The 27,633-nt window shown below is 41.7% G+C and overlaps 1 protein-coding gene across 7 annotated transcripts in view; it reads right to left on the minus strand.

Annotated features, from left to right (window-relative positions):
- Nucleotides 1-4,222: 4,222 nt before the first annotated feature.
- Nucleotides 4,223-27,633, minus strand: part of MRRF (mitochondrial ribosome recycling factor) — a 58,866-nt gene continuing 35,455 nt past the window's right edge. For 6 of the 7 annotated variants that reach the window (XM_003833118.7, XM_024930059.4, XM_008958637.7 and 3 more), the window contains 2 exons: nt 14,332-14,491; nt 4,223-5,153 (listed from right to left, as the gene is read on the minus strand). In XM_003833118.7, coding sequence (XP_003833166.1) covers nt 5,076-5,153; nt 14,332-14,491 — 238 coding nt within the window. In that variant the 3' untranslated portion in view covers nt 4,223-5,075. Of the gene's footprint in view, nt 5,154-14,331; nt 14,492-27,633 lie in introns of those variants that run through there. The other variant, XM_055117663.1, reaches the window with a different exon arrangement.

The raw sequence follows: 27,633 nt of genomic DNA on the forward strand, positions 1-27,633 counted from the left end.
GAGCGCTATGTATAAAACAACACAGCAGTACTTTCACAAAGCAGAATCCATTTTCATAAAGCAGAAAATGCAAGAAGGAACAGAAATGTTAATAGCAGGGGTCTGAAACATACCACTTTCAGTCCAAGACTCATCAAAGGGTCAAAAAATAATGGAAAACCTAAACAACATACTCTATAAGCTACATTTCCTGCATACATATCAAAATTTGTACCCCCAAAATAGGGAACATATCATTTCAAATGCACATCATGAAAAATGACCGTCTATTAGGGCAAAAGAAAGCCTCAAAGTGGCTTTTGAGGATACAAGCTTTTATGATCACTCTTTGTCTAACCGCAAAGTTTCACTGAGTGGTTTCAATGCAACAAAGAATGTAGAAGCAGTTTGAAAACTAAAAAGCACCAAGCAAATATTAGTTACTGATCTGTCAATACTGTTATTGTTGTTATTATTATCATTATTCACTGCTTGGTGAACATTTTGCTTGCTCTCTGACATATTCTAGAGAAGTTGGCCAAACAGGTGGGGGATTAATATGTAATCTTTACTGTCTTCATAAGAGCTACCATTTCTTTGGTGTTTACAATGTGCCAGGTACTATGCTATTTTACTTGCAGTCATTAATTAGGAACAGCTTGCTATGTGTTTTATGAAAGCAAGACTTCTGCTTCTCTCACGTCACCGTCCAGGTCCAGAACAGCGCGAGGTCCCTTTTGAGTAAGTGTTCAGCGAAGACTTGGGAACCAAAGCACACTGATTAAGGACCTACTTCAAGGTCAGATGTGGGTTTGAAATTTCATTCTAGCACTTACTACCTGTGTGACCTTGGGCAAGTTAAATATCCTTTCTGAACCTGTTTTTTTCACAGAAAAACACAGATAATCATAACACCTACATTAACAAGGATTCATCAGAAGTTTCAATGTAGGAACACGTGTAAAGGGTCTAGCATGGAACCTGGCCGACTGTAGGCATTCAATAAATGTTAGCCTGAGGTTGAAGGAGAAAGAGCAGACCTTATCAGATAATCTTAGAATAGGGGCCTTTCTTTTTTCTTAAAAAAAAAAAAATCATCTTTAAACATTCTCCAATGCATGTGAAATAATTTTTAAATAGTGTCATGGGCTAATAGTGAATTAAGTTATGGTAGATCCATATTATGGAATACTGCATCACAATGAAAGAACAAATTGTATCTATTATGTACACACATGGACAGATGACCATGATTGTTACAGGGTAAGAAAAAAAAGCAAACATCAGAATATGAATAGTTCCCCTCTCTCCTTCTAAAAAATTATATGGCCGGGCGCAGTGGTTCATGCCTGTAATCCCAGCAATTTGGGAGGCTGAGACAGGTGGATCACCTGAGTCAGGAGTTCAAGACCAGCCTGGCCAACATGGTGAAACCCCATCTCTACTAAAAAAAAATACAAAAATTAGCTGGGTGTGGTGGCGAGCACCTGTAATCCCAGCTACTCAGGAGGCTGAAGCAGGGAAAACTGCTTGAACCAGGGAGGCAGAGGTTGCAGTGAGCCGAGATTGCGCCACTGCACTCCAGCGTGGGCGACAGAGCAAGACTCCATTGCAAAAAAAAAAAATTATATATGGCCAGGCAGAGTGGCTCACACTTGTAATCCCAGCGCTTTGGGAGGCTGAGGCAGAAGGACCGCTTGAGGCCAGGTGTTTGAGACCAGCCTAGGAAACAAAGCCAAAAAAAAAAAAAAAAAAAAGCCAGCTGTGGTGGTGCATAGCTGCAGTCCCAGCTACTCAGGAGGCTGAGGTGGGAGAATTGCATGAGCCAAAGAGTTCAAGGCTGCAGTGAGCTATGATTGTGCCACTGCATGATGGGCGACAGAGTGAGACACTGTCTCAAAAGGCAAAACAAAATGAAACGAACACACACACACACACATATATGCACAGAGAAAGGAGGTCTGGAAGGATATATACCTAATTTTAAAGGAGTAGGGCCTGGTGAGATTTTTTTTTTAACTTTCTGCATTCCAACTTATTTTGTAATTTCCAACACACACACACACACACACACACACTAAACAGGAAAAAAATTCTCAAATTCTCTCTGGCCTGAATATTTCATAGGACTTTGAAAGTCATTAAACTGAATAGAAGAGGTGGTTAATTCTTCTGGCAAGCGTGAGAATTTCCATACCCAGTGTTTCTTTTTGAGAGAGGCTGTAGGAGAGAAGAGATGGAGAATGAATTGCTCCAGCATTACTCATTCTCAGCACATCCAAACAGGTAGTCTCATTCTTGTCCCTGTCACCACTACAGCCCTGACACAGAGTCACAGAGAAACTCTTTGATAAATGTCAACTGAAATTGAGTAATCATCTGAAAGCCATTTGCTGAGCTGTCTGACTGCCCTGGGCTCGAGGTTTTCCTTTATTCATTTATCATGATACAGCTTTGGCCAACATACACACAGGAGAGAAATTGTTGACATGTGGAACCCAAGTACAGAAAATCTTTCATTTTCCTCCCTGTCTGTTCACCAAATAAGTTTTTGTTTATTTAAAGACTACAGAGGATTTGGCTGTTAAGAACCAAATGCCTTTGGAGTGGAATTACAACATAATTTATCATTTCCTCTGTTTATTAAAAAATCCTGCATCTTTGAGAAGCACATTTGCAGTGAGTGGGGGATTTCGGCCACTCATGAAAGACTGTTGCAAAGCCCCTGTCATGTGGCTTACCCCAAAAGAGGCTCCTTAATTGCTCTATCTATCCCTGCTCTTCCCCCAGCTGACTTCTGATCATGTGATGACCACTTAGGGCTGGTGGATGGGGTTAGAGGACAGGTAAGTGGGGTAGGAGACTGTGTTAGTTTAACTTTGACCCAATTTTGACCTTGAATCCTCACTGCATGTTTCACCAGTGTAAGTAAAGAGGGAAGTGCAACCCTTATTACCTCCAGCACAGGAGAGAATCTGGAGGAAGTCAAAGAGCAAAGAGAAGTTGGATGTTGCTTTGAAAGAACTCAGCCAGGCCTTGCCACCACCAAAGTGGGCTCCATTCTGAAAGCAGACACCTTGCAGAACTGGAATGAACTTCCTACTTTTCCACCCAATAGATTATTACAGACAGCAATTTAGTTCAGTGCACTATGTACCCCCCCAAAACAGGGGTCATATCTTTCCCATTTTTGTATTGCCAGTACATAGTTCAGCACCTGACAAACAATTGGTGCTCACTAAATGCTAATGAAGGCAGCAGGACACAGTGGTTCCTTCCAGATTGGTGAGGTGCTGAGAGAGTGTGAGCCCAGAGAAGGCATGGAAGCTCCACACCCTCTCCCTCTCCCTCAACCTTGCCCTGTGTACCTCCTTCATTGGGCTGTTCAGCTGTATCTTTTATAATAAACCAGTGAACGTGTTTCCCTGAGTTGTGTGAGCTGTCCTAGGAAATTAACTGAACCAAAGGAAGTCAAGGACTCTAGTTTGTAGTTGGTCAGTCAGGAGTATGGGTGGCCCAGACTCATGACTGGCATCAAGTGTTGGCAGTCTTGGGAGATGGAGCCCTCAACCTGTGGGATCTGACACTATTTCCAGGTAATGTCAGAAATGAATTGAATTATAGGATACCCAGTTGGTGTCTGCTGGAGAATTGCTTGGTGTGTGGGGGAAACAAACTCACACACCTTGTCACAGAAGTGTTCCATGTTGAGTGTGAAAGTACAAAAGGAAAAAAAGTTTGTTTTTTTCCTTTTACATTAGCACATCAGGCCTCAGTTTGAATGCCAGCTCTGCTACTTGCTAGGTGTGTAACCCTGCACAAGAAACTTCACCTCTATGTAAATGACGCTGACAATGAATCATGAAAACCTTCTACCACTGATCAGCTTTGCTTTGTTACTTTGGGCAAATTACCTAATACTGTCAAGACTTAGTTTTCCTATTTGTAAATGAAGATAATACACATCTCTTAAGTTTACTGTCAAGATTATAAATAATGCCTAGAACTATACCTAACTCATAATGGCTATATTAGGAATGAATGAATGAATAAAAAATAATTGGAGGGAAAAAAACCTAATAACCCAGTATCCGAAGATAAGCCACAATAAACTACTTGTCTGTCAACAATGGGCAGGCCCTGCAGGAAAGGTATGTCACTACCAAGTAAATGTTGAGAACAAGTACAAGAGTGGAAAATGATAGAAAGGGAGTATTAAGACTAGAAAGAAAAGAAGTCAGCATTTGCTGGGTAGCTACTATGTGCAATTTATTCACAATACAACATATGACTGCCTACTATGCTCCAGGCATTACATAAAGTTCTGAGGATATACAGGCTAATTAAGTGCAAAAAGAATACTTAGAATTCGTACAAAGCAGTAGACTGTGCTATGAGAGCCGGTAATGAGGGTCCTAGGTTAGAGGGGAAAAGAAGACTTCCCAGAGGACGTGATATCCAAGACAAGGCCTGATGATAAACAGGACTGGCCAGGTAAGGAGGGGAAGAGAGATCCAGGCAGAGAAAACAGCATGTGTGAAGATGACTCACAGGCAAAACTACTGTTCTGGGTGCCTCACATACAGATCCTCAGTGATCATCAATCCAGACCAACTCTATTCTTTCCTTTGTGGTTGTTATTCCTTCCAATTTATTTAGATTTTATTGTTTAGTGAAAATGGGCCTCTAGTAAAGTGTCCAGTCACAGGTGAAGGCCAATATCAGAGTTTTAAAATGGGAACAGAGCCTAATTATTTGAAAAGGAGACTCCTAAGATGAGGAGCAGGTGGTACTAAGCCTGCCAATGGCCTCAGTCCCTTGGCAACATCAAGTCAAAGCAAATGCCTGAGTACAGGCCTTTTGCCAGCAGCAAGTATTTTCTGAGAGCCACCCACATCAGAAGGCCCAGAGCAGAAGCAGGAAGAGAATGAACATGTCTGAGTGTTCCCCTGTAAGGCTGGGCCTTACAAGGACAGCCTTCTGTCAGCATGGTGACAGTCTTCTGTGTGGATGGGGGAGGGAGAGAAGTCCCAATGTGCCACCCATGGGATCCAGCAGAAACTGGGCTCTGGAGTATTGCTGGCCCCAGTGGACTTTCATCCAAGGAGTTCTTTGGTCTTCACTGCCAGATGCCTGTCCAGTTCTGCCACTGTGTCATCGGCCATTTGGCTGATCTGCAAGAACACAAAATGAGACAGCCTGATTAATGGGGCTGGAAAAGGGTAGGGGGATGAATATTCCAGAAACATGAAAAGGTTATGTGAGAAATAATAATAGTGACAAAAGTTCACATTAAGTACCAGTCAGGCACTGTACTAAGAACTTTATATATACATTCTTTTTTTTTTTTTTTTGAGACAAAGTCTCGCTCTGTTGCCCAGGCTGGAGTGCAGTGGTGCAATCTCGGCTCACTGCAAGCTCCGCCTCCTGTGTTCACGCCATTCTCCTGCCTCAGCCTCCCGAGTAGCTGGGACTACAGGTGCCCGCCACCGCGCCCGGCTAATTTTTTGTAGTATTTTTAGTAGAGATGGGGTTTCACCGTGCTCACCAGAATGGTCTCAATCTCCTGACCTCGTGATCCTCCTGCCTTGGCCTCCCAAAGTGCTGGGAGCCACCGCACCAGGTCTATGTATACATTCTTTTTAACTCCTAACAGCAAACCCATAAGATAGATACTATTATTATCCCCATTTTGCAGATAGGAAAACTGAGGCATTTAGATCGCTTATTCAGGACACATAGCTAGAAAGTTGGAATGACAAAATTTAATCCACAGCATTCAGATTCCACAGCCCAAAATTCTTAACTATTATTTTACAATATAGAGAAGCTAGTCTTATCTGTTCCTTAATGAGCCTCTAGAATTTCCTACACCTGAAATACTTTGTATATAAAGCCCTCATACAAATTGATAAGAAGAATATTAAGATCCCAATAGTTAAGTGAAAAAAAAAAAAGCCTTGAAAAAAAATGAGGTACATCTGGTTACCAAACATGGAAAATAGACATCAAAGAAATGCAAATTAAAACAAGATACAATTCAGCTATCATAGCAAAATTTGATGCTGTGGTTTTTAATTACAATATTCAATGCCAGCAAGCTATGATGAAATGGATAAGCTCGCATATCACTGATAGAAATTCAAATTGATGCAAATGTTCATACCATTTAACCCCAAAATCTCTCAACTGGGAAATTATCACATGAACAGGATCTGAAAAAATGTTCTGAAGTTCTATACACGAAGATATTTATCCCAGCTTTATATTTAATAATACAAAAATTAGAAAATCTGAAGTTATAGAATGAGGAAGTAGTTGAATACATATAGTCATTAAAAATGGTTAAGATTTTCTACTACTTAAGGATAGGGTGTTAATATGAATAACATTCCAGTACATATCATGGAAACATGCTCACATTATCCTTGAATTGAAGAAAAGCAGGACACAAAATTGTGTATATACATAGTAGAAATGATCTCTAAAATATGTAAACAAAAAATTGTGTATTTTTAAAAACTGGAAGGAAACTTGTCAAAATATTAATAGTGGTTATATTTTACTGATGGGAAGACAGGCAATGTATTGTTTATGTCCATCTCTGTCACATCCAGCCTAGGACCTAACACATATCAAGTTCTCAGGAAAAACACACTAAGTGAATAATTATTAAAGTTTTTTGTGCTGTTCTATATTTTCCAAATTTTCTGCCATAAACATGTACTCCAAGAATGAAAAAACACAATACAGTTTAGTAGCTGCCGCAGTCTCCTTCCTATGTCGAAAAGAGACTGAAAGCAGGAAGCCTTAGGCAGGAGGCTTTAAGGGCTGCAGCATGGTGCCAAGGATCTGCATGCTCAGCAGCATAGCGGCTGTTGGACATCTTTATTTGCAGACCACAGGCCTTGGCTAGGAATTGAGAACTAAATGCACTAAAAAGGGTAGAAACTAAAAAGGATTTAGTGCAATTGGTCCCAGGCAGGGAGGTGGCCAGGCTCTCACCATAGCAACAGCTGTGCATTTTTTCAGCTAGAAAAGCAAAACACCTGGGGGCTGCCAGACACTCTGCAAGAGTGGCTGGACTCAGAATGACAGCTTGGTCCCTCCTCACTCAGCTAGCCACAAAGCCTTGAGATGCTTTTGCCCCCTGTGGCTGCCTTGCATGGGGTGTGGCATGGTGCCCAGCAGTACTCCAACACCTGCAGGCTGGCAGCCTGGGACAGCCAGGAATGATGGCTAAAAGCCTCCTCTGGAAAAATGGCTTTGAGGGTAGTTTGGGGACAGGGATGGGGACTGGGAGGAGGGAGAGTACTTAGGGTAATACTTAGGGTAACAATTTGATAACATGGGTTCTGGGTGAAATTAGTGGGTTGAAAATGTGTAGGTCATTTCCCCACTTTGACTTTCAGTTTCCTCATCTATCAAATTAATATGCATGCACATTTTAAACTGGTTATTTGCTATTTCTTGTTACTATAACTTTTACTATCACTTCCTGACTTCTTTCCAATTAATTAATGAAAAAGGGCAGGTGTGGTGGCTCACACCTGTTATCCTAGCACTTTGGGAGGCTGAGGTGGGAGGATCACTTGAGTCGAGGAGTTTGAGACCAGCCTGGCAACATGGGGAAACCCCATCTCTAAAAAAACACAAAAAATTAGCCAGGCATGGTGGCACACGCCTGTAGTCCTGGCTACTCAGGAAGCTGAGATGGCAGGATAGCTTGAGCCCAGGAGGTGGAGGATGCAGTGAGCCGACATGGTGCCACTGCACTCCAACCTGGGCAACAGAGACTCTCTCTCAAAAAAAAAAAAAAAAAAAAAAAAAAATTAATGAAAATATTTACTAACATTTTACCATAGTACAAGCATAAGGTGTTCTTGGGGACAGCCTGCCTGTAAGTTCATCTTTTCCACCTTTATCAGACTTCTTAAAATAATGATTAATAGCAACAAGGCCAACAACAGCTTCCACTTACCGAGTTCTTACCAAATGTCAGACACTTGCCTAAAACTTCACATGCATTATTGCACACAATCCCTATAACATATGAAAGACTATTATCTCTCTTTACCATATAATAAACATTATTTAACTTGACGGTTGCATAGTAGGAATGCAAAAGTGTTTTATCTTCTGTTACTTCATTCAAATCCAACAACCTCACATAGCCTCTATAAAGCAGGTAGAATAGGTATTATCCCCATTTTACACAGGAGTAAATCAAGGCACGGAATGTTAACTGATCTGTCCAAGATCACATAAAAAGTCAGTGGTTGTAATCCCAGCACTTTGGGAGGCCAAGGCAGGCGGATCACAAGGTCAGGAGATCAAGACCATCCTGGCTAACACGGTGAAACCCCGTCTCTACTAAAAATACAAAAAATTAGCCGGGCATGGTGGCGGGAGCCTGTAGTCCCAGCTATTGGGGAGGCTGGGGCAGGAGAACAGCGTGAACCCAGGAGGCAGAGCCTGCACCGAGCCAAGATTGCGCCGCTGCACTCCAGCCTGGGGGACAGAGCCAGGCTCTGTCTCAAAAAAAAAAAGAAAGAAAGAAAGAAAGAAAGAAATTCAGTGGTGTGGCTGAGCCAAGAACTCACCCACCTTAATGGCCAGTTCGAGGCTCTTATTCCCTTTTGGAGGGGTCCCACAGCACCTGGCCTAGTCCCGCCTCATTCCAGACAGGCTGTGTTAGGGACATTAAGTGTCAATCCAAGTTCTACATTTAAAGTCACAAGACTGGGGAGAAGAGGATATAGAAATAGGGCGAACAATTATTGAGGACCAGCAACCATACTAGCCACTTTTAAGTATGTAGCCTCATTTGGTCCTCATATCAATCCTGTGCTCCCACTTTATGGATGAAGAAACAGAGGCTCAGAAAGATGACACCATTTGCTGACATTAACAGCTAAGAAGTAAAAGAGCCAGGATTTTAATCTAGGCCTGTCTCACTCCAAAGCAAGAACCCTTGCCAACATAATACCCTGCCTCATAGAGATTATAACATCGTCACCATCATTATCATCATCACATTTGCTACTTACAAATTCAGGAAAATGAAAGGCAGGGACAGAGAAGGGGAATGGCAGGAGCACAGAGTACACTCCTGGGGCAGGCCCGCCTACCAGCCATCCTTCCTGAGGCCTAGCTCAAAACACCCGCTGCCTTGCCTGGACCAGCCTCCCTGCCTTCCACCAGTCTGCCAGGAGCCTTTCCCTCCTTTAGCTCTGCTAGCACCCAGCTTTGCTCATTTCAGAGCAGCACTGTTTCTCAGGGAAAGGCAGCAGTGAAAGGATCTTGGCCAGATTTACTGGTGGCTTCTGCCAAGTGCTTTAATGTTCAGCAGGCTCATTTATAGCAAACCAAAGCAAAGGTGAAACAGCAGGCTGGCAGATGTCAGAGTCCTGAGCGGGAAGACCTCGGTCCTTCTTCAGCAGAGCTTGCCTGGAATGGGGGTTGGGAAGTAGTGGGGGGGGGGGGCGGGGAACAGGTGAGGAAATCTGGGGGTCAAACATGACTATAGGGATAGAACCTACAAATGAATCATTTCATTCTTATTTATTTTTTTTGAGATGGAGTCTCGCTCTGTCACCCAGGCTGGAATGTAGTGGCGCGATTTCGGCTCACTGCAGCTCTGCCTCCCGGGTTCAAGCGATTCTCCTGCCTCAGCCTCCCGAGTAGCTGGGACTACGGATGCCCACCACCATGCCCGGCTAATTTTTTATGTTTTTAGTAAAGACAGGGTTTCACCGTGTTAGCCAGGACGGTCTCGATCTCCTGACTTTGTGAACTACCTGCCTGGACCTCCCAAAGTGCTGGGATTATAAGCGTGAGCCACTGCGCCCAGCCTATCATTTCATTCTTATACACCAAAAACTGAAGAAGCATTTTTATAATAAAGCTTTAAAAAATCTGACCTCAAAAGATTTTTGAAAATTAAAAAAGATAATCTCACTCAAAATAAAATCCAAATTGTTTATAATCCCATCATCTGAAATGACCACCTTTAATATTTTGACATGTATAAGCTGCCAACCCCATGTGCATGTGACTTTTCTTTATAAAACTAAAATCAAACTGTTGTATAATCTACCTTTTAAAAGCAAATTCCAAAAAAATTTACCATGTCTATAAAATATTTTTATAACTTTCTATGTAGATTCTAATGAATGTAAAACAATTTACTTCCCACAGTCAGAAATTTATAGACAGTTTCCAGTTTTCTACTATTATATATATATCAATGAACATTCCTATAAATAAGGCTCTTGATTATTTATTTTGGGCAAATTCCTAAGTGACTAAATCAGAAATGTATGGATTTTAGTATATATTATCCTTTAGAAAGGTCGTATGGATTTATACAAAGAATAACAATCTTTTCTGTAGAGTGTGAAAGTAAAAGCAACAGTTCCCAGATAAGCAACATTTTCAGCTCAGATAAAAAATTCTAGGTTCAAGTGTTAGGGGTTATAAAAGGCAAATTAAATACATATATATTCTAAAAACACAGTAGTATGTACCAAGAATCTTACAAAAAATATGCAATCCCTCTGTACAGTAATTCCACACTTGGGACGTTCCAGTCTATTCTAAGGAAATCATCTCAACAAAGATTTTTATATATATATATATATATTCACTGCAACCTTATAACAAAAAAGTTTCAACAAACTAAAATGTCCAAAAAGAGGGCTTATGAAAGTGAACAGCACACCACCAACTATTTAGCAGCCATCAGAAAGAGTTTTACAGAGTTTTTCATGACATGAAAAATGCTAATACCTTTGAGGTCAAACAGAAAATAAAAAGCTGAATACAAAATTGTATATATACTATATGTTCTCAATCATGTTTAAAACTATGTAGTTTTTTTTTTTTTTTTTTTAGAAAAAAGGAAAAAAGAAATATTCCAAAATGTTAAGAGCGGTTGCCTCTCCAATGTGGGAGGGGAGGATGAACTTTCTCCAATGAACATATATTACTTTGATAATAAGGAACAAAAGTAAACAAAAATTTAAAACTGTCTGATGAAGCAACAATCAGCCATAACCTTGTTTTATATCTTTAAAACATGCACGCACACGTACACACACACACACGCACACACACACACACCAAAAATTCCAGTCTGGGGCCTTCTGACAGTAGAAAGAACACCATGAAGTATATATAAGGCTCTCTACTGTTCCAAACTTTTAACTCTATGACAGTAAATTAAGTTATTAACAATCCTGGTTAAGAATAAACATTTAGCTGGGCACTCATGCCCGTAATCCCAGCACTTTGGGGGGCTGAGGTGGGCGGATCATCTGAGGTCAGGAGTTCAAGACCAGCCTGGCAAACATGGTGAAACCTCATCTCTACTAAAAATAAAAAAATTAGCAGGGCATGGTGGCACATGCCTGTAATCCCAGCTACTCGGGAGGCTGAGGCAGGAGAATCGCTTGAACCCAGGAGGTAGAGGTTGCAGTGAGCCAAGATTGCACCACTGCACTCCAGCCTGGGTGACAAAAATAAAAAATAAATAAAAATAAACATTTAAATAATAATATTTTTAGAAAGATATCTATGATATATCGTATCATATAAATTGTATGATACTTTTTCTTGTTTCGAGAGATAACTTGAAGTTCTACACTAAAATGTTAACAACAGTCATCTGAGTGATGAGATTTCAATTACTTTCTTCGTTGTTTTAACAGCAAAATGAATACAGCTATTTTCACTTAAAAAAATCACAGTAAGAAGCACTGAAGAAAAAAAATTTAATCTGAAGAGGATGGTGAAAAGCCAGTGCTAATGAGTGAAGGCTTCCAGCAAGGTCTTTGTCAAGAGGGTTTTATCAAGAATGCTTGCTATCTGATCATTCTTCCTCTTTCGGGAGTTGTGGGCTCTGGTCCCTGAGGCAGATGTCCTGGCTTGCTGAGTGACTAGTGCCTGGCAGGCCCTGAAGGTCCATAGGCTTACCACCAAGGAGCAATGACAAGGCAAAGCAGTGAAGAAATCCCCTAGGAGAAAGACAAGGAGCCGGCCCAGCTGGAGCCAGGGTCCAGACTATTAATGAGGCCTGGTCAGTGCACAGGAAAGGCCCGCCTAATCTCTGAACCTCTTCTTTTAGCTGATACAGGGAAGGAGGAGGGCAGAGAGATGGCAAGAGGGGAGTTTTGAGGGTTTGGGTGTTAGGTACACTAATGGTGCTTTCTAGCATACCAAGGAAACCATTCAAGGCAGAAATTACCAATCCCTTTTTACAGAAAACAGACTCCAAAGAGTCAAGCAACTTCCCCAAGGTCATAGGACATCAAGTGCAGAACAATCTTTTTCTAACTCTAGTGTCATTACACAGGTACATTACCAGGCTTCTAGGTCATTATCTTCTATGTGTGCTTTTACACAATTACCTGAGAGCTTTTTAAAACTATACATTCCAGCTGGACGCATCTGTTATCCCAGCTACAGGAGGACTGCTTGGGCCCAGGAGCCCAAGACCAGCCTGGGCAACATAGTGAGACCCCATCTCAAGAAAAATGAATTAATAAAAGTAAGTAAAATAAAAATATACATTCCTAGGCAGAGCTACTGTATCAGAAAATGCAGGAGTAGGGCCCAGGAAGCCACCTAAAACTCCCCCCCAGGTGACTGTTGTGGCTGTCCTACTAGTAAAATGCTAGTAAAACTAGCATTTTAACTGCTGGTGGAGGAGAAGGGGAGCAGCTAGTCAACTTATGGACTTCTCCAGGGGTCCCTTGCTTCTCGCTTCTCTCTTCACTCCCTATCCAGCCCACATGCCTGTTCAATCTCCCTAAAACAATGCTTTATTGTGGATGAGGAGGCTTTAAGGCCTATCAAACCCTTTATATTACATTGAACATTACTAATTCTATCTCCACATCTTTCCACAGGTGCCACTCAGGTTCAGGCCACCATCACTTCCTGGCTGGATTTCTGCAGCAGCATCCCTATCGCCCTGCCTCCAGTCTTGCCCCCTACAATCTGTTTTCTACCTGGCCACCATAGTCATCTTTCATAAACATAGATGTGCTCTCTCCATCATCTAAAAAAAATCTTTTAAGTGTGTCACTGTATGAGAATCACCTGAGAAGGATTTAAAATACAAATTCCTGGCTCTGTCCCAGATTCATTGACTCAGTCTCTGGAAATGGGGCCCCAGATACCTGGATTTTTATAAGCTACCCAAGTGATTAAGGTACTTTGGTAGAGAGATGCTGTTCAGCAAATATTCACTTCTTTCCCCAGACCTCCATAAATATATATATTTCCTTGTACCAAACATATTGAGCTTGGCCCATGTGACTTGCTTTGGCCAATCAAATGTGACAAGAGCAGGTGTTTAAAATGTACTTGAGTGGTTGGGCTTATGATCTTGGCATCTGCTGTTACCATGAAAAGAGGCCCTAGGAAACCTGTTGGCTTTGGAAGATTGAGAGATATATAAAGCAGATTTGAACCCAATCCAAGATCTGGAGTCAAGCCCACTGAGCCCAGCCTAGAATAGCTACACCCCAGCTGGCCCATGGAAATGAGAACAAGAAATAATGCTTTGATATTGTCGATCACTGAGTTTTGGGGTAGTTTGGGGTAGTTGGTACCATTATTGTGGCCATACATGACTAATATAGATGCACAGCCAATGTGGGACAGTCTGTACATGTTAACGTTCAAACTCCTAAACCTGGTGTACGAGACCTTCCTTCTATTATCTAGCCACTCTGTTTTCTTTATTCATTCCCTAGTCTTATCCTACGTTCAAACCCCAATGACCTTAACTGAATATTGTTTTTATATCACCTTACCTTTGTACATATGGTTACACTTTTCCCCCTTGTCTCTCACTATTTTACTCCAGCAGCTTAAGACTTATTCAAGTGCCACTACTCAGCACACTGAGAACACTAAGTGCTCAATTCTCAGCAACCGGAAAACCAGACAGGAGAGCATTAGCGTAGAGGCTCTGAAATCAGTCTGCCTAAGTATGGATCCGATTTCTACCAATTTCCAGCAGTGTGATTTCGGGCAAGTTATTTAACTTGCCTGAATCTCAGTTTCCTTACTACCTACCTCATAGTTTTGTAGTGATGAGGGTAAATGAAGTAATATAAAGTGTTCAGCACAAAACCTGGTACACAATACAAGTGTCTTATCCTCCTCTATGGATCCCTCTGAATCTGGCATTAGGCTAGGCCCAGAACAGAGACTCAGACAATGTTGATAATGTGAATGAAAGATCAGAGGTATTCTGTTTTAACTGTCCTCACCTCAAACATGAACAAATGATTCCTTATGCTGAATACACAGACACTACTACATCGCTGGCAATAGTACCTGTTTCTCTATTAGCCTAATGGTGTCCTCCGAGACTGTATCCTTGGATTTCTTCAGCTTGTTCATTGAGTTGGTGCGAACCTTCCGTAAAGAGTCTTTGGCCTTGTTGGTGTTCTGTTTGGCCAGTTTCACCAGCATTTCTCTGTGCTCTCTGGTTACTCTGATAAAAGACAAAAGACATTCAACAAAATCATTCTATACATTAACTGCTGGCCAAGAATTTAACATCACTCTGTCAACCAGTTCAGCAGTTTGTAACTTTCCTCTCTGTGGGCTGAACTCCTGGAATTTCCAGGAGGAGGAAAACGCATGTATAAAGGCTTTAAGTTGCCCAAACATGGGCAAACTGGGTTTGACTTTGTAGAAGGTACCAAACTTCCCAGTGAGAGAACTGGGATTCAAATCCCAATATTTCTGGCCTGTATTCTTTCTGCTACTCTTCTAATCTATTTCAAGTAAATCATGCACTGCTGCCATTACTTCTGCTTCCAGGCAGAAAGCTCTTCACAGTCAGTAATATGAAGCTTGGGACTGAAAAGGACAAAACCACCAAGAGCCCATGCTTCATTTAAGGAATTGGCTGGAGCACTGATAACAAAGAAAGGAGTGACAAGAAAAGAGGCTGGGAAGCCATATCACAGACAGTCTTGCAAGGTCAAGAACCACGTTTTACGGATGAAGAAAATGAGGCCCAAAGAAATTTGGTACCTTATACAAAGTCAGACCCAGTCAAACCCAAGCTGGCCTGTCACAAAAGCCAATGGTCTTAGTATGACAGCATTCCTCTGCCCCCTGGGTCCTGAAATGGACATGCTTATGCTTCCTTACTCTCAAATCAACACGGTTCTTGCTCAAGGAAGGACAATCCTAAGTTCTGGGTACATGTTCAGTGTGGAATAGTGATGAGCAGCTGTTAAAGATTTAGTAACATCTACCTTACATTTTCTCTGCTGAGAAAAAAAATTAAAGAATTTTGAGAAAGAATAAGCTCTGAAGTGAACAGTTGTATTTATGTAAATCCTTTTGGATTCAGCTATTTGAAGGTATTCTCAAAATAACAATGAGTCTAATTACTACTATTATTAAACCGTTCTATGCCACATGAGTACTTTAAGTGTGTTACTTCATTGAATCCTCACAACTCTTCAAATGAGGAAACAGGCTCACAGATGTTAAGTGACTTGCCCATGAGCATGAGTGAGAGAACTGGGATTCAAACCCCGATCTTTCTGGCCTGTATTCTTTTTACTCTTGTAATCTATTTCAAGTAAATTATGCACTGCTGCCATTACTTCTGCTTCCAGGCAGAAAGCTCTTCAAAGTCAGTAATATGAAGCTTGGGACTAAAAAGGACAAAACCACCATGTCAGGAGTTTAGGGATTTGGATCAGATCTTGTTACTTTTATGGTTTTTAATTCATTGAACAAAAATCATGCTGACATGTTTAGGTCTCTTTTTTGTTCTGCCAAAGCATATGTCAGTATAAGGAAGGAACAGGAAAATTAAAACTTGATCCACTGATTCAAGAACTTAATCCTGCTGAAATACTAAGAGGGGCAGAAAATAAATGAATCTAAGTCTTTAAGAAACCTCATAAACTTCTCCAAAAAGAACATACTGAAGTATTTCAATATTGCATTTCACATAATTTCAAATAGGTATCTCACTGTTTAGAAAATGCTTAATCAAAGAAAAATATTATCTGATCAACTTTTCTTTTCACTACAATGTTATATTTTAAATGGAGGAAAAAACATACATTAAAAAATATAAAATGAGACTCAAAAAAATCTTAAGAATTAAAGGCTACAGAAAGAAAACAAAATCATAATATAGGTAATTTGGCCTTAATAAAATGTATTACTTTGTATTTATTAATGCAAATGTGACATTACCACACTATTAACACCAGTTTCCACATGTAATCGTGTCCAATCACTGACATTGTCAAAAATATTTCCATTTCAGGATGCAAAGAGGCAATAATCAAAAAGATACTACAAGGAAATGGAGAGTGGAGTGCAGTGAGAAGGGAGAAAGGGAGGGAGGAAGACAAACCATGCTGGACACAGGGAGGGCTGAGGGGGAGAAGGGCATGTGTGTGCTGGTTCAGGGTACTGAGCTGAAAGGTATCTAAAATACAAGATCAGAAGCAGTTAGGGTGATGGCAAGGCACTGGTTTTGAAGTCAGACAGACTAGGTTCATACCTGTATCTATTGCTCAGAAGCTGACTATCCTTGGGCAAGTTACTTAATCTCTGTGAGCCTCAGTTTCCTTATCTCTAAAATGAAGATTTAAAAAGACACCTTACAGGAGGATTAGGAGAAGCAGACACAACAGATAAAGTACCAATAAAGAGAGCAGCATATATAGTAGCCTTGAATAAATGATAGTGTTTATGAATGTTTTAATCAAACATGTTTAATTACTTCCTCATGAAACAATGAGGGCATATCTGTTTTAGAAAATAAACATATTTTATTATGGAAATATTTTCATTCTTTTCCAAATGTGATTAATACATCTGATCATCTCCACCTTGCATTCCTGGGTTTCTGTGAGTATGCACTAGAGTTTGTATTCCAGGCTTCTGAACTCAGCTGGTTAGTTCTGAGTACCCACTTTAAGTTTATGTGCATTCACCCATCAAGCACTGACTGAGCCTCCTACGCTCTGTGCCAGTTCTTGGGCCAGACCAAGGAGCTCCAGAAGAGGCAGACCTGGCCCACCTTTTCCAGAGGCTCAGACTAGTGGTGGAGACAAACTTGTCAGCCACTACTTAGAAAGAGGATGACTGTTGCTAGTATCTACTGCAGAAGGAGCATACAGAAAACACAACACTTCTATCTTGAGATTTGGAAACTGCCTTATGGATGCACAGTAACTTGTTAGTTGCAGAAGAATGCAAAGTGCATTTTGGGAAGCACAGTGGGAGATGTAGTGGAGGGACAGCATGAAGCTGAAAAGGGTACATCCCAGTCAAATATACTCTACAGGCCTGGAGTTTTCAAATTCTTCTTTAGCCACAAACCCCTGGCTCCAAAGAAAACTGAGGCAGAGGCCCCATTTGCAAAACAGATAAAAAGAGACTACTTCAGTTGATGAGGAGGAGCGGTGGGCTCTATCCCAGGCTACAAAACTCAGATCCGACCCCACTTCTGGGCCTGCCACTTACAGGCTGAGTGACCCTATGCAAGTTATTTAAACCATCTGAGCCTTGCTCTTCTCATTTGGAAATAGAAATTAAAAACAAACAAATGAAACAGAACCTCCCTTTCAGAGTTATTGTGAGATTTAGATGAGGTAATACATGGGAAGCATCCAGTACAAAGCCTGATAGAGAATAAACACTCAGGAAATGTAAACTGTCTCTGCTGCTGTTATTGGTTACATTTTTGGAAGCCCTGAAGCATCTTCAAATAATGAAAGTTTTTAATCAACAGAGAAATGACAGAGCAAAGATCTATGCTATGGCAAGATGACTTTTTGAGATCTCACTGGTAATTTAACATCTCACAGACATTTTAAAATCCAAACGCTCTCAGCATGTAGCCCTGAAATTTTCTCTTTTCAGGATTCATTCATTCAATCTATAGCTTCATTCAACAACTACTTACTAGGCACCTACATTATAGACATTATGACAGAAAAAAGGGAGATAGCATTAAATACACAGGAGTTTACCATTTGGCAAGGAAGGCAGTCATTACACAAACACATGCAAATTAATGAATAAATTACAGTGGTAATATGCACCATAAAGACATATAGATGTTCTACAAAAATAATTAAGTGGGGAAAGGAGTCTGACCAACCTTTCTTTGTGGGACCCCAGGAACTAAATGTGGAGATACTGAGGCTAAGTGATATTTAAGTTGCCTAAGAGTTGGGGGGATAGTGGAAGATCATTCTCACCAGAGGGAATAGCATATATAAGAATATAGCTCTTATAGGATGAAAAAAAGGTGATAGTATAGAAAGAAGAAGGCAAAGACTATCCCAAAAGAGAAGGGTGGAGAGGCTGGCAAGAGCAAGGCTTTGTAAGCCCTTCAATGTCTTAGTAGGTCTTAGTAGATCCACTGACAGCTCAATAAACAAAATATGGTATATGCATATAATATTATTGAGCCTTAAAAAGAAATGAGAATGTGATATGTGCTATCACATGGATGAACCTTAGCATAAAAAACAGTTAGCATAAAAAACATTATGCTAAGTGAAATATGCCAGACTCACAGAGACACATATTGTATGATTCCACTTACATGAAGTTCTTAAGAGCTGCCAAATTCATAGAGATGGAAAGTAGAATAGTGGTTACCAGGGGCTGGGGGAAGAGGTAAGTGGGGAGTTGTTTAATAGGTACAGAGCTTTGCAGGATGAAGAGCATTCTAGAGATTGCTTATACAGCAATGTGAATATACTTAATGTCACTGAACTGTACACTTAAAAAATAACTAAAATACAAGCCTGGACAAGTCAGTGAGACCCCATCCCTACAACACACAATAAAATTAGCCAGGTGTCATGGTATGCGCCTGTAGTCTTGGCTACTTGGGAGGCTGAGGCGAAAGGATCACTTGAGCCCAGGAGTCTGAGGCTGCAGTGAGCCATGATTATGCCACTGCACTTTAGCCTGGATGAGACAGCATGACCCCATCTTTTTTCTTTTTTTTGGAGATGGAGTCTTGCTCTGTCACCCAGGCTGGAGTGCAGTGGTGTGATCTCGGCTCACTGCCACCTCCGCCTCCTGGGTTCAAGCTATTCTCCTGCCTCAGCCTCCTGAGTAGCTGGGATTACAGTCACAAGCCACCATGCCTGGATAATTTTTGTATTTTTAGTAGAGACGGGGTTTCGCCATGTTGGCCAGGCTGGTCACGAACTCCTGATCTTAAGTGATCTGCCTGCCTCGGCCTCCCAGAGTGCTGGGATTACAGGCGTCAGCCACCGCATCCGGCCTGACCCCATCTTAAAAAAAAAAAAAAAAGACTAAAACAGTACATTTTAAAAATGCATATTTTACATTAAAATAAGAAGAAACTTGATCAGATTTGTAGTTTGTGTAGACAGCAATATACAAACCAGATCTAAATACATGGCAAGAGTCTGACCAGGAGCCTTTAGGCAGGTAGACAGGGAGCTCAGGACCCACCCTGTTGCAGTTTCTTGGCTGGGTGAGGAAGCCTTTTCCGCTAGGGTCAGAGAGCCTCTAGCACAAGGCAGGGGTTTTGGCTGAGCTGGCAGGGTCATACTTTGTTTGTACAAGCTCCACCAGGCAGATCTTCCAGTAACATCCTGGATGGGGGCCTTCCTGAAAAATTCCTTGAGCATGTTCCTATGAACAATAAGCAGAGGGCATGCCCCACTGCTAACTCACACAACAGAGAATCCCACTGACTGAAATGATACTTCCTATTGTTTTAATGAGAATGCAACACATGTACAAAGCTATACACCAGGTGCATATCAGAGGAAGCCAGGCTCAGCTCAGGTAATGACAGCAAAAAAGTTGTTAATGCAACAGACACTCAACTTCAGAAGGCTCTTTGGACACTTGAAGGGGGCTTTAAAATGTAGAAAGGACACGGTTTAGGGCCAAAAAGACCTAAGCTGAAATCCCAGCTCTGCCACTTGTTAGCTTCAGAATTTTGAGTATGCTATTCAGCCTCTCCAAACTCAGTTTTCTCCTACATAAAATGGGAGTAAGAATATTACAAAGAGGGTGGAAGGGAGGATTAAATGAAATAATGGGGGACAAGTACTTGGCGTGCTGTCAATATGTATGCATTGTAAGAGCTCAACAAAGGATAGCTGAGTAAATTATTCTTACTACAGAATCTCCAGGACTTCTCTCCAGGGGAGAATAGGATGCGAGTGGTGAGAGAGAAAATGGTCACAAAGGATTTAGCCACTTGGTGCTTAGGCAACTGAGCAGATAGTGAGCAGAGAGAAACAGAACGGGAACAGAGAAGAGCAGAAGGCAATGGGGAAAGCAGGGGACAGGAATTCTGCTCCAGCAGCTGTGGGGAGCAGGCTAAGGGAGAAGGAAGCTGCACTTTCAAGGAATGGCCTATCAAGATACATTCCTGACATTGCCACTGACAGAAACCTTGCCACCTCCTCCCTGGGCTTCCGGGACTCCCCCCTACAGGAGCATGGGCCTGAAATCAGCAGCACCACGTGCCTGCTTCACTGTTTGCCAGTGGGAGCTGCCCCATGCCTTGGGGCTGCCGGTCCTGACGGAAATGTTTTTGTTTGTGTAGCCCAGCCAGATTTCCTATGCTTCTAGGGACACCACCCTTGCCTCATCCCACTAGCCTGTTTTACGTACATTAATGTCTCATAAAGACATTAGATCTTCTGTAGGTGTCCCTTTAGCCCAAGGAAATCATACATTTTGGAAGGACTTCTAACACCAGTAGGAATTTTGGTTCTCTCTGGGGACACAACTGGGCACCTGCTTTCAAAGGACTATTCTGTGACTGATGCCTGGTTAAACCAGACATACCATTCTGAAATACAGCCCAGCCTGACCAAATGAGAAAGGAGGTTAAGGTCGGGGTCACAGCTCCACATTCCCAGCTGAGTGGTCTTAAGTCACTTGTCTTCTCTTTCCCTGTCACCACAGAAGGATGGAAACCCAAGTTTTGGGGTAAGTAGACATAACTCTTGCCTCAGCTCCATCATACATGCGAAAAAGCACAAGTTTGGTGGTCAAAGCAAACCTGATTTCCAATTCCAGCTCTGCCACTTACAAGTTGAGTACCTGTGGACTTTAATTTTTCCTCTCTGAATGCAAGGTTGTCAGGTGAAGCACTTAAGAGAACGGGCTCTGAAGTCAGACTGTTGGGGCTTGAGGTCCAGATCTATCAGTTTTTAGCTTTGTGGCCCTGGGCAAGTTATTTCACCTCTGCCTCAGTTTTTCCATCTGTCAAATGTGTATAATACCATTTACTTCACTGTTCTCCTCTGTTCCCATTCGGTCCCTCTTACAACAACTTAATTATTGTGAGGATTAAACAAGCTAATAAATGTGCTGGTACATGGGATGTACTCAATACACATTATCTGTTATTTCCTCAACTGTCAAGTGCAGGGGGATGAGGGAGGCCATACAGGATTTTTCCACAGTGTTATGAGCAAATGAGAGAAGACAGCTAAAGAACTTTGCATATGTAGGTAATAAACTATTTTAAGTTATCAATAATATTATTAATAAAAGTAATTGTGATGTTTCCTACTGGGGGAGAACACAGCATAGTGGCTACAAGCCCAGGCTCTGGAGAAAGACAGCCTGTTCTTTTACTTATTAACTGTGTAACACTGGGCACAAAAAAACCCATTCCTCTGTGACTTAGTTACCTCATCTGTAAGATAGAGATAACATACTGATCTCAAAAGTTGTTACGAGTATATTAGCTAATACATAAATGGCACCTGGAACAACAGTTGGCACAATGTTCCAGAAACAATGATTACATTATTGCATACTTACTACATGCTAGGCTCTGTTTGAGGGCCTAGGAATACAGCAATGAACAAAACTGACAAAGCTCTTCCTCTCTCCTCTCAAAGCACTCACATTCTAGTGAAAGAGAGACAGACACAGTAAACAATTAAGTAGATAAAGTGACACAAAGTGTATGAAGAAAATAAAGCAAGAGAAGAAGATAAGGAGAGACCACATTATTATCACGGCAAGGCCCACTTATATTTGCCCAGCCACCTGACCCCAGTGTCATCTGCTCCCCTTCAGTACTAATAATAATGATAACTGTTACAGAGCCATTTCCCTGTATCAAGCTCTGAGCTGATGCATTCTCCATGCATTAGCTCAGTAAATCTTCATAACATTCCTATGACATTAGTGGTATTAGTACCTGGATTTTACAGATTAGAAAGTGGACAGCCTGGACAACATGGTGAGACCCCATCGTTACAATTTTTTTTTTTTTTTTTTGAGATGAGTCTCAGTCTGTCTCCCAGGCTGGAGTGTAGTGGCATAATCTCGGCTCACTGCAACCTCTGCCTCCCAGGTTCAAGTGATTCTCCTGCCTCAGCCTCCTGAGTAGCTGGGACTATAGGCACGTGCCACCACACCAGGCTAATTTTTGTATTTTTAGTAGAGATGGGGTTTCGCTATGTTGGCCAGGCTGGTCTCGAACTCCTGACCTCTGGTGATCCACCTGCCTCAGCATCCCAAGATGCTGGGATTACAAGTGTGAGAGAGAGTGCCCAGCTACAAAGGTTTTTTTAAAAAATTAGCTGGGCATAGTGGGGCATGCCTGTATTCCCAGCTACTTGAAAGGCTGAGGCCGGAAGATCCTCGAGCCCAGGAATTCGAAGTGGCAGTGAGCTATGATCATGCCACTGCACCCCAGCCTGGGTAACAAAGCAAGACCCTGTCTGGAAAAAAAAAAAAGTGGGAAGTGGGGGTTCAGACAGATCAAGTAACCTGCCCAAGGTCACACAACAAGTTCTTGGCAGACACAGGATTTGAGTCCAGTATAGCCTGACTCCTAAATTCCAGGCCTTCTGCTCTATTTCCTCTCTTGTTGGTGCTAGACAAATCTAGCAACTATTCTTACCAGTGGTGGTAATAATAGTACTACTCTCACATTAAGACCGGCTTAGATATATCATTCATGCTACTCCCCGACACGTCCAAGAGCAGTAAGGAGAAAGAAGAGAGGGAATTTATGGAGGAATGCAATGGAATAGTGATCTGATCTGTGGTAGTCAACCGGTGGGTACCACAAATAGGTGCATGATACAAGGCATGGAGAAGAGAGGAGGGGCAGAGACAAGAGTAGCCTGTCCTTTTGTGTGCAATTTTTGCATAAGTGTTGGTGGCAACTTGCTCTTCAGCCTATCCTACACTTTCGATTCTTGACTGAACATCCTTGTGTGTTGCAATTGGTACATCTACGCTGGGAAGGAGCCCCATTCCACACACTTGGGACCTGCAATAGCAAGATGCACTCCTAAAAAGCCACAGGCCAGGTGGGAAGCAACACTGAGCAGAAGACAGGTGTTCAAAAACTGCATGAAGGCCTACCCAGGCCTGGAAAGTAGAAAGAAACAGTGTACTGGAACAAACCAGGAGAATGAATGACCCTGCAAATGCAGCAATGGCAAGCAGGCAGTGGGAATAAAAAGGCTAAAGAAGCAGCTGCAGTTGCTCAAATGCAGTTTGTGGCTGCCCGAGCCCAAGTCAGGTCATGAGGCATTCATCTTTGAGAGTTTTTTTCTTTCAATATCCCTAAAGGGGTTGGGTGGGTGTGTGCGTGTGCGTGTGTGTGTGTGTGTGTGTGTGTGTGTGTGTGTGTGTTAGAAAAGGGTATTACCAGTATTTCCTGGAATGTACAAACTATAGACACTACTCTGTGTGTGTGTGTGTGTGTGTGTGTGTGTGATGTAGAAAAGGGTATTACCAGTACTTCCTGGAATGTACAAACTATAGACACTACTCTGTAACAAGATCCACAAGGCAATATAGCAGCTAGCACAGGCAGGCCACAGAACTGAAAGGAAGTAGGTGTCACGTCAGCAGCCCAAGGAGCAAATGTGATTACATGGCAAGAGCCCGGGCTTTGGAAACAGACAGATTCAAGTTTGAATAACGGCTCCTTCACTTACTAATCTATGACCATGAGCAAGTTACTTAAACTTTCGGATCCCTAGTTTCCTCCTCTGTATTAAATCCATCTCAAAAGGGCATTTCTAGGCAGCCAAAAGAACAATGCGATCACCATGAAAATACGTACACAACTTTCGGAAGCTGAGGTGAGGATTGCTTGAGCCCAGGAGCTCAAGAAGAACCTGGGAAACACTGTGGGACCTCATCTCTACAAAAAATGTAAAAATTAGCCAGGCCTGGTGGCTCATGCCTGTAGTCCCAGCTACTCAGGAGGCTGAGTGGGAGGATCGCTTGAGCCCAGGAGGTTAGGGCCACTAATTGTGATTGTGCCACTGTACTCGAGCCTGAGTGACAAAGTAAAAGCCTGTCTCAAAAAGATAAGATTAAAAAGTACACAAGATATTAAGTCAAAGGGGGAAAAAAACAAGTTGTGGTATTGTAGACATTTCATCCCACTTATGTAAACTAAATATATATATATAAAATATATTTATTTAGGTTTGCATATTCATCTTTTGAAATCTGGAAGGATATACTGACAATGGTTACTTCTGGGAAGAACAACTGGGGAACAATAAATGAACTTTTCGTTATACTTCTGTAGGATCTGAATTTTTGGGATAAACGTATGTTATTTTTGCAATTAAAAAAGATGAAAGCCATGTAACTGATAAGAGTCAAATATCCAGAATGTATAAAGAAATCATGTAACACAAGAACAAACAATCCAATTATAAAATGGGCAAAGGACTTGAATAGACATTTTTCTACAGAAGATATACAAATGGCCAACAAGCACATGAAAAGAGCTTAGCACCATCAGTCATCAGGAAAATGCAAATCAAAACCATAATAAGATACCACTCCACAGCCTCTAGGATGATAATCATAACAAGTGTTGGCAAACGAATGGAGAAACTGAAATCCTCATATATTGCTAGTGGGAATTTAAAATGTGCAGTCCTTGTGGAAGTTTGGAAGTTCCTCAAAAAGTTAAACATGGAGTTACCATATGACCCAGCAATTAACTGGTCATAAACCACTCCTAGGTTTATATCCAAGAGAATTAAAAGCATGTTCACACAAAAAACTTGCACAATAATGTTCATAGCAGTGGTATTCATTTAACAGCCCCAAAGTAGAAAAAACCCAAATGGCCATCAACTGAGGAACTGATATATAAAATGTGGTATAGCCATATAATAGAATATTATTTGGCAATAAGAAAGAATGAAGTACTGACACATGCTACAACGTGAAAGAACCTTGAAAACATTATGCAAATAGAAAGAAGCCAGTCACAAAAGACCACATATCGTGTGACTCCATTTACATAAAATATTCAGAACTAGGAAACCCACAGAGATAGAAAAGTGGATTAGTAATAGCCTACAGCAATCCCTAGGAGAAGGTTCTGGGGTGAAAGTCAGGAGTGACTGCTGGTGGGTAGAGTGTCTTTTTGGGGTGATGAAGAAAATTTCCTAAAATGGATTGTGGTTATAACCGGTTGCACACCTCTATGACTATACAGTACTAAAAACCATTGAGTTGTACACTTTCAATGGGTGAATTATATTTCAATGAAGGTGACAAAAATGCCATATGCCTATCTAGTTCTCAACATTGAACAATACTTGTATCCTAGGTAGAAAGCTTGATGACAGGCAGCACGCCTCACGGCAGTAGAGACAGACAATACTCCCCCATAACAGTTAATAATCACCATGCAGGCCAGGCATGGTCTTATGCCTGTAATCCCAGCATTTTGGGAGGCCAAGGCGGGTGGATCACGTGAGGCCAGGAGTTCAAGAGCAGCCTAGGCAACATGGTGAAACCCCGTCTCTACTAAAAATACAAAAAAAAAAAAAAAATTAGCCGGGCGTGGTGGTGCATGTCTGTAGTCCCAGCTACTCAGGAGGCTGAGGCAGGAGGATCGCTTGAACCTGGGAGGTGGAGGTTGCAGTGAGCCGAGATCATGCCACTGCACTCCAGCCTGGGCAACAGAGAGAGACTGTATCTCAAAAAGAAAAAAAAAAAAAAATCACCATGCAGAAAAGTCATAGAATACTCAGTAACAATGGCTAACCTGATCATGACAACTTAAAAAATAGTATTAACTCTCATTTACTGAATTTCTTTCCTTTCTTCACTGGTGTCAGACCTATACTGCTGTCCGAAGGTTCTCCCTGTCTACTCCTGTTCTCTTCTCCCCTCTATCCTTCACAGGAGCTTCTCCCAACAAATCTTCACAAAAGTAAATATTCTATGATCCCATTTTTAGGTGAGGAAACCAAGGGTCAGAGAGTTGAAATAAGTAGCCTAAAAGCACAAAGCTCTTTCTCCTGGTTTTCTTTTTAGAGTTTTTCTGACTGCCACCTTGGCTCCTGCAGCTGTCAACTGCAGCTCTCCCTAGCTACACAGCTTCCCCTCTACATTTACCTCAGCCTGGGGACCACCCTGCTCTGCCTTACCCAGCTTGCTCTCTCTGGAAAAACCTGGTTATCATTCGTGAGAAACTGCACATCAGCATATGAGGGACGGCGGGGTGGAGGGAATAAACACGTGAGAAAGAATTTAGGCCGAGGAACTATAACTCAAGGCTTTTTTACTGTTATCCAGGACACTCCCTGGTCTCAGTGGCATTCTCCTTCCTATCATCAACTTGGAACAAAGTCTGGGGGAAAGAGCCTAGTCTAGCCATAAAGTCTATCATCCCCAAAAATGCCCAGAGGAAAATGACGATAGCAATTATCTAACGATCTTGAAGCTTTAGGAAGCGGTTCAGTGGGCTGAGAGTGCCAAGGAGAGCCAAGGCTTCTTGCCTTTTTCAGGAACGTAAAGAAATTCTCATGCCATAGGCAGGACTAGTCACTAGATTTTCTTATTTGGGATATGCCTTCCAGGAGGTCTTGCTCACACATAACTCATATTCAAAGAACAAACCAAGTGCTTATTAACAATCAAACTACAGTATGCCCAAGCAAGTTAAATTCCAAGATACTTCCAATATAATCACTCAACTCCTCCCATCTGTAAAAATGCAGGAAAAGATAGGGGAAAAAAAGAACATGGGGCTTCAGGAAGGGGGTTAGTGAGGAAGAGAAGGAAGGAGGGCATTAAGGATTAAAAGAGAAATCAGCAAACAGAAATAAAATATTACTTATTAGTTTTACTCCTAAATAATCAGGAAAAGGACATTTCCAAGAACCCCTTAACCAGGAGGATTAGATAATAACAAATACTCTAAGATAAAGGAATTAAAATTTAAGTACCTATGATATGCCAGGCTTCACACTATGAGCTTCACATATAATATCCTATTACTCTTCAAAACCATAAATACTACTCCGATTTTACAGATAAGGAGGCTGAAGCTTCAAAAAATTAAGCAACTTGCCCAAGTTCACTGCAGTGGGCATGAAGGTATGCTGCTCAGATCACCCTCCAGGAGAACCTGCTGTGAGGGGTACAGATGCCTGACAGCTTCCAGCCCCCACACCTTGATCCACTGTGACATTCCTGCTGAGATCACATTGAGGCCACATCCACTGTGCTTCTCCCAGTCAATGACCATGCATGGCAGAGGTACTAAAGCCAGGTTCTTAAGCCCCTACAGGCTGCTGTAGGGGCAATCTTTGCTCAGGAATGCCCCATCAGCCT

Source organism: Pan paniscus, chromosome 11 (genome assembly GCF_029289425.2).
Source record: "Pan paniscus chromosome 11, NHGRI_mPanPan1-v2.0_pri, whole genome shotgun sequence".
NCBI lineage: Eukaryota > Metazoa > Chordata > Mammalia > Primates > Hominidae > Pan > Pan paniscus.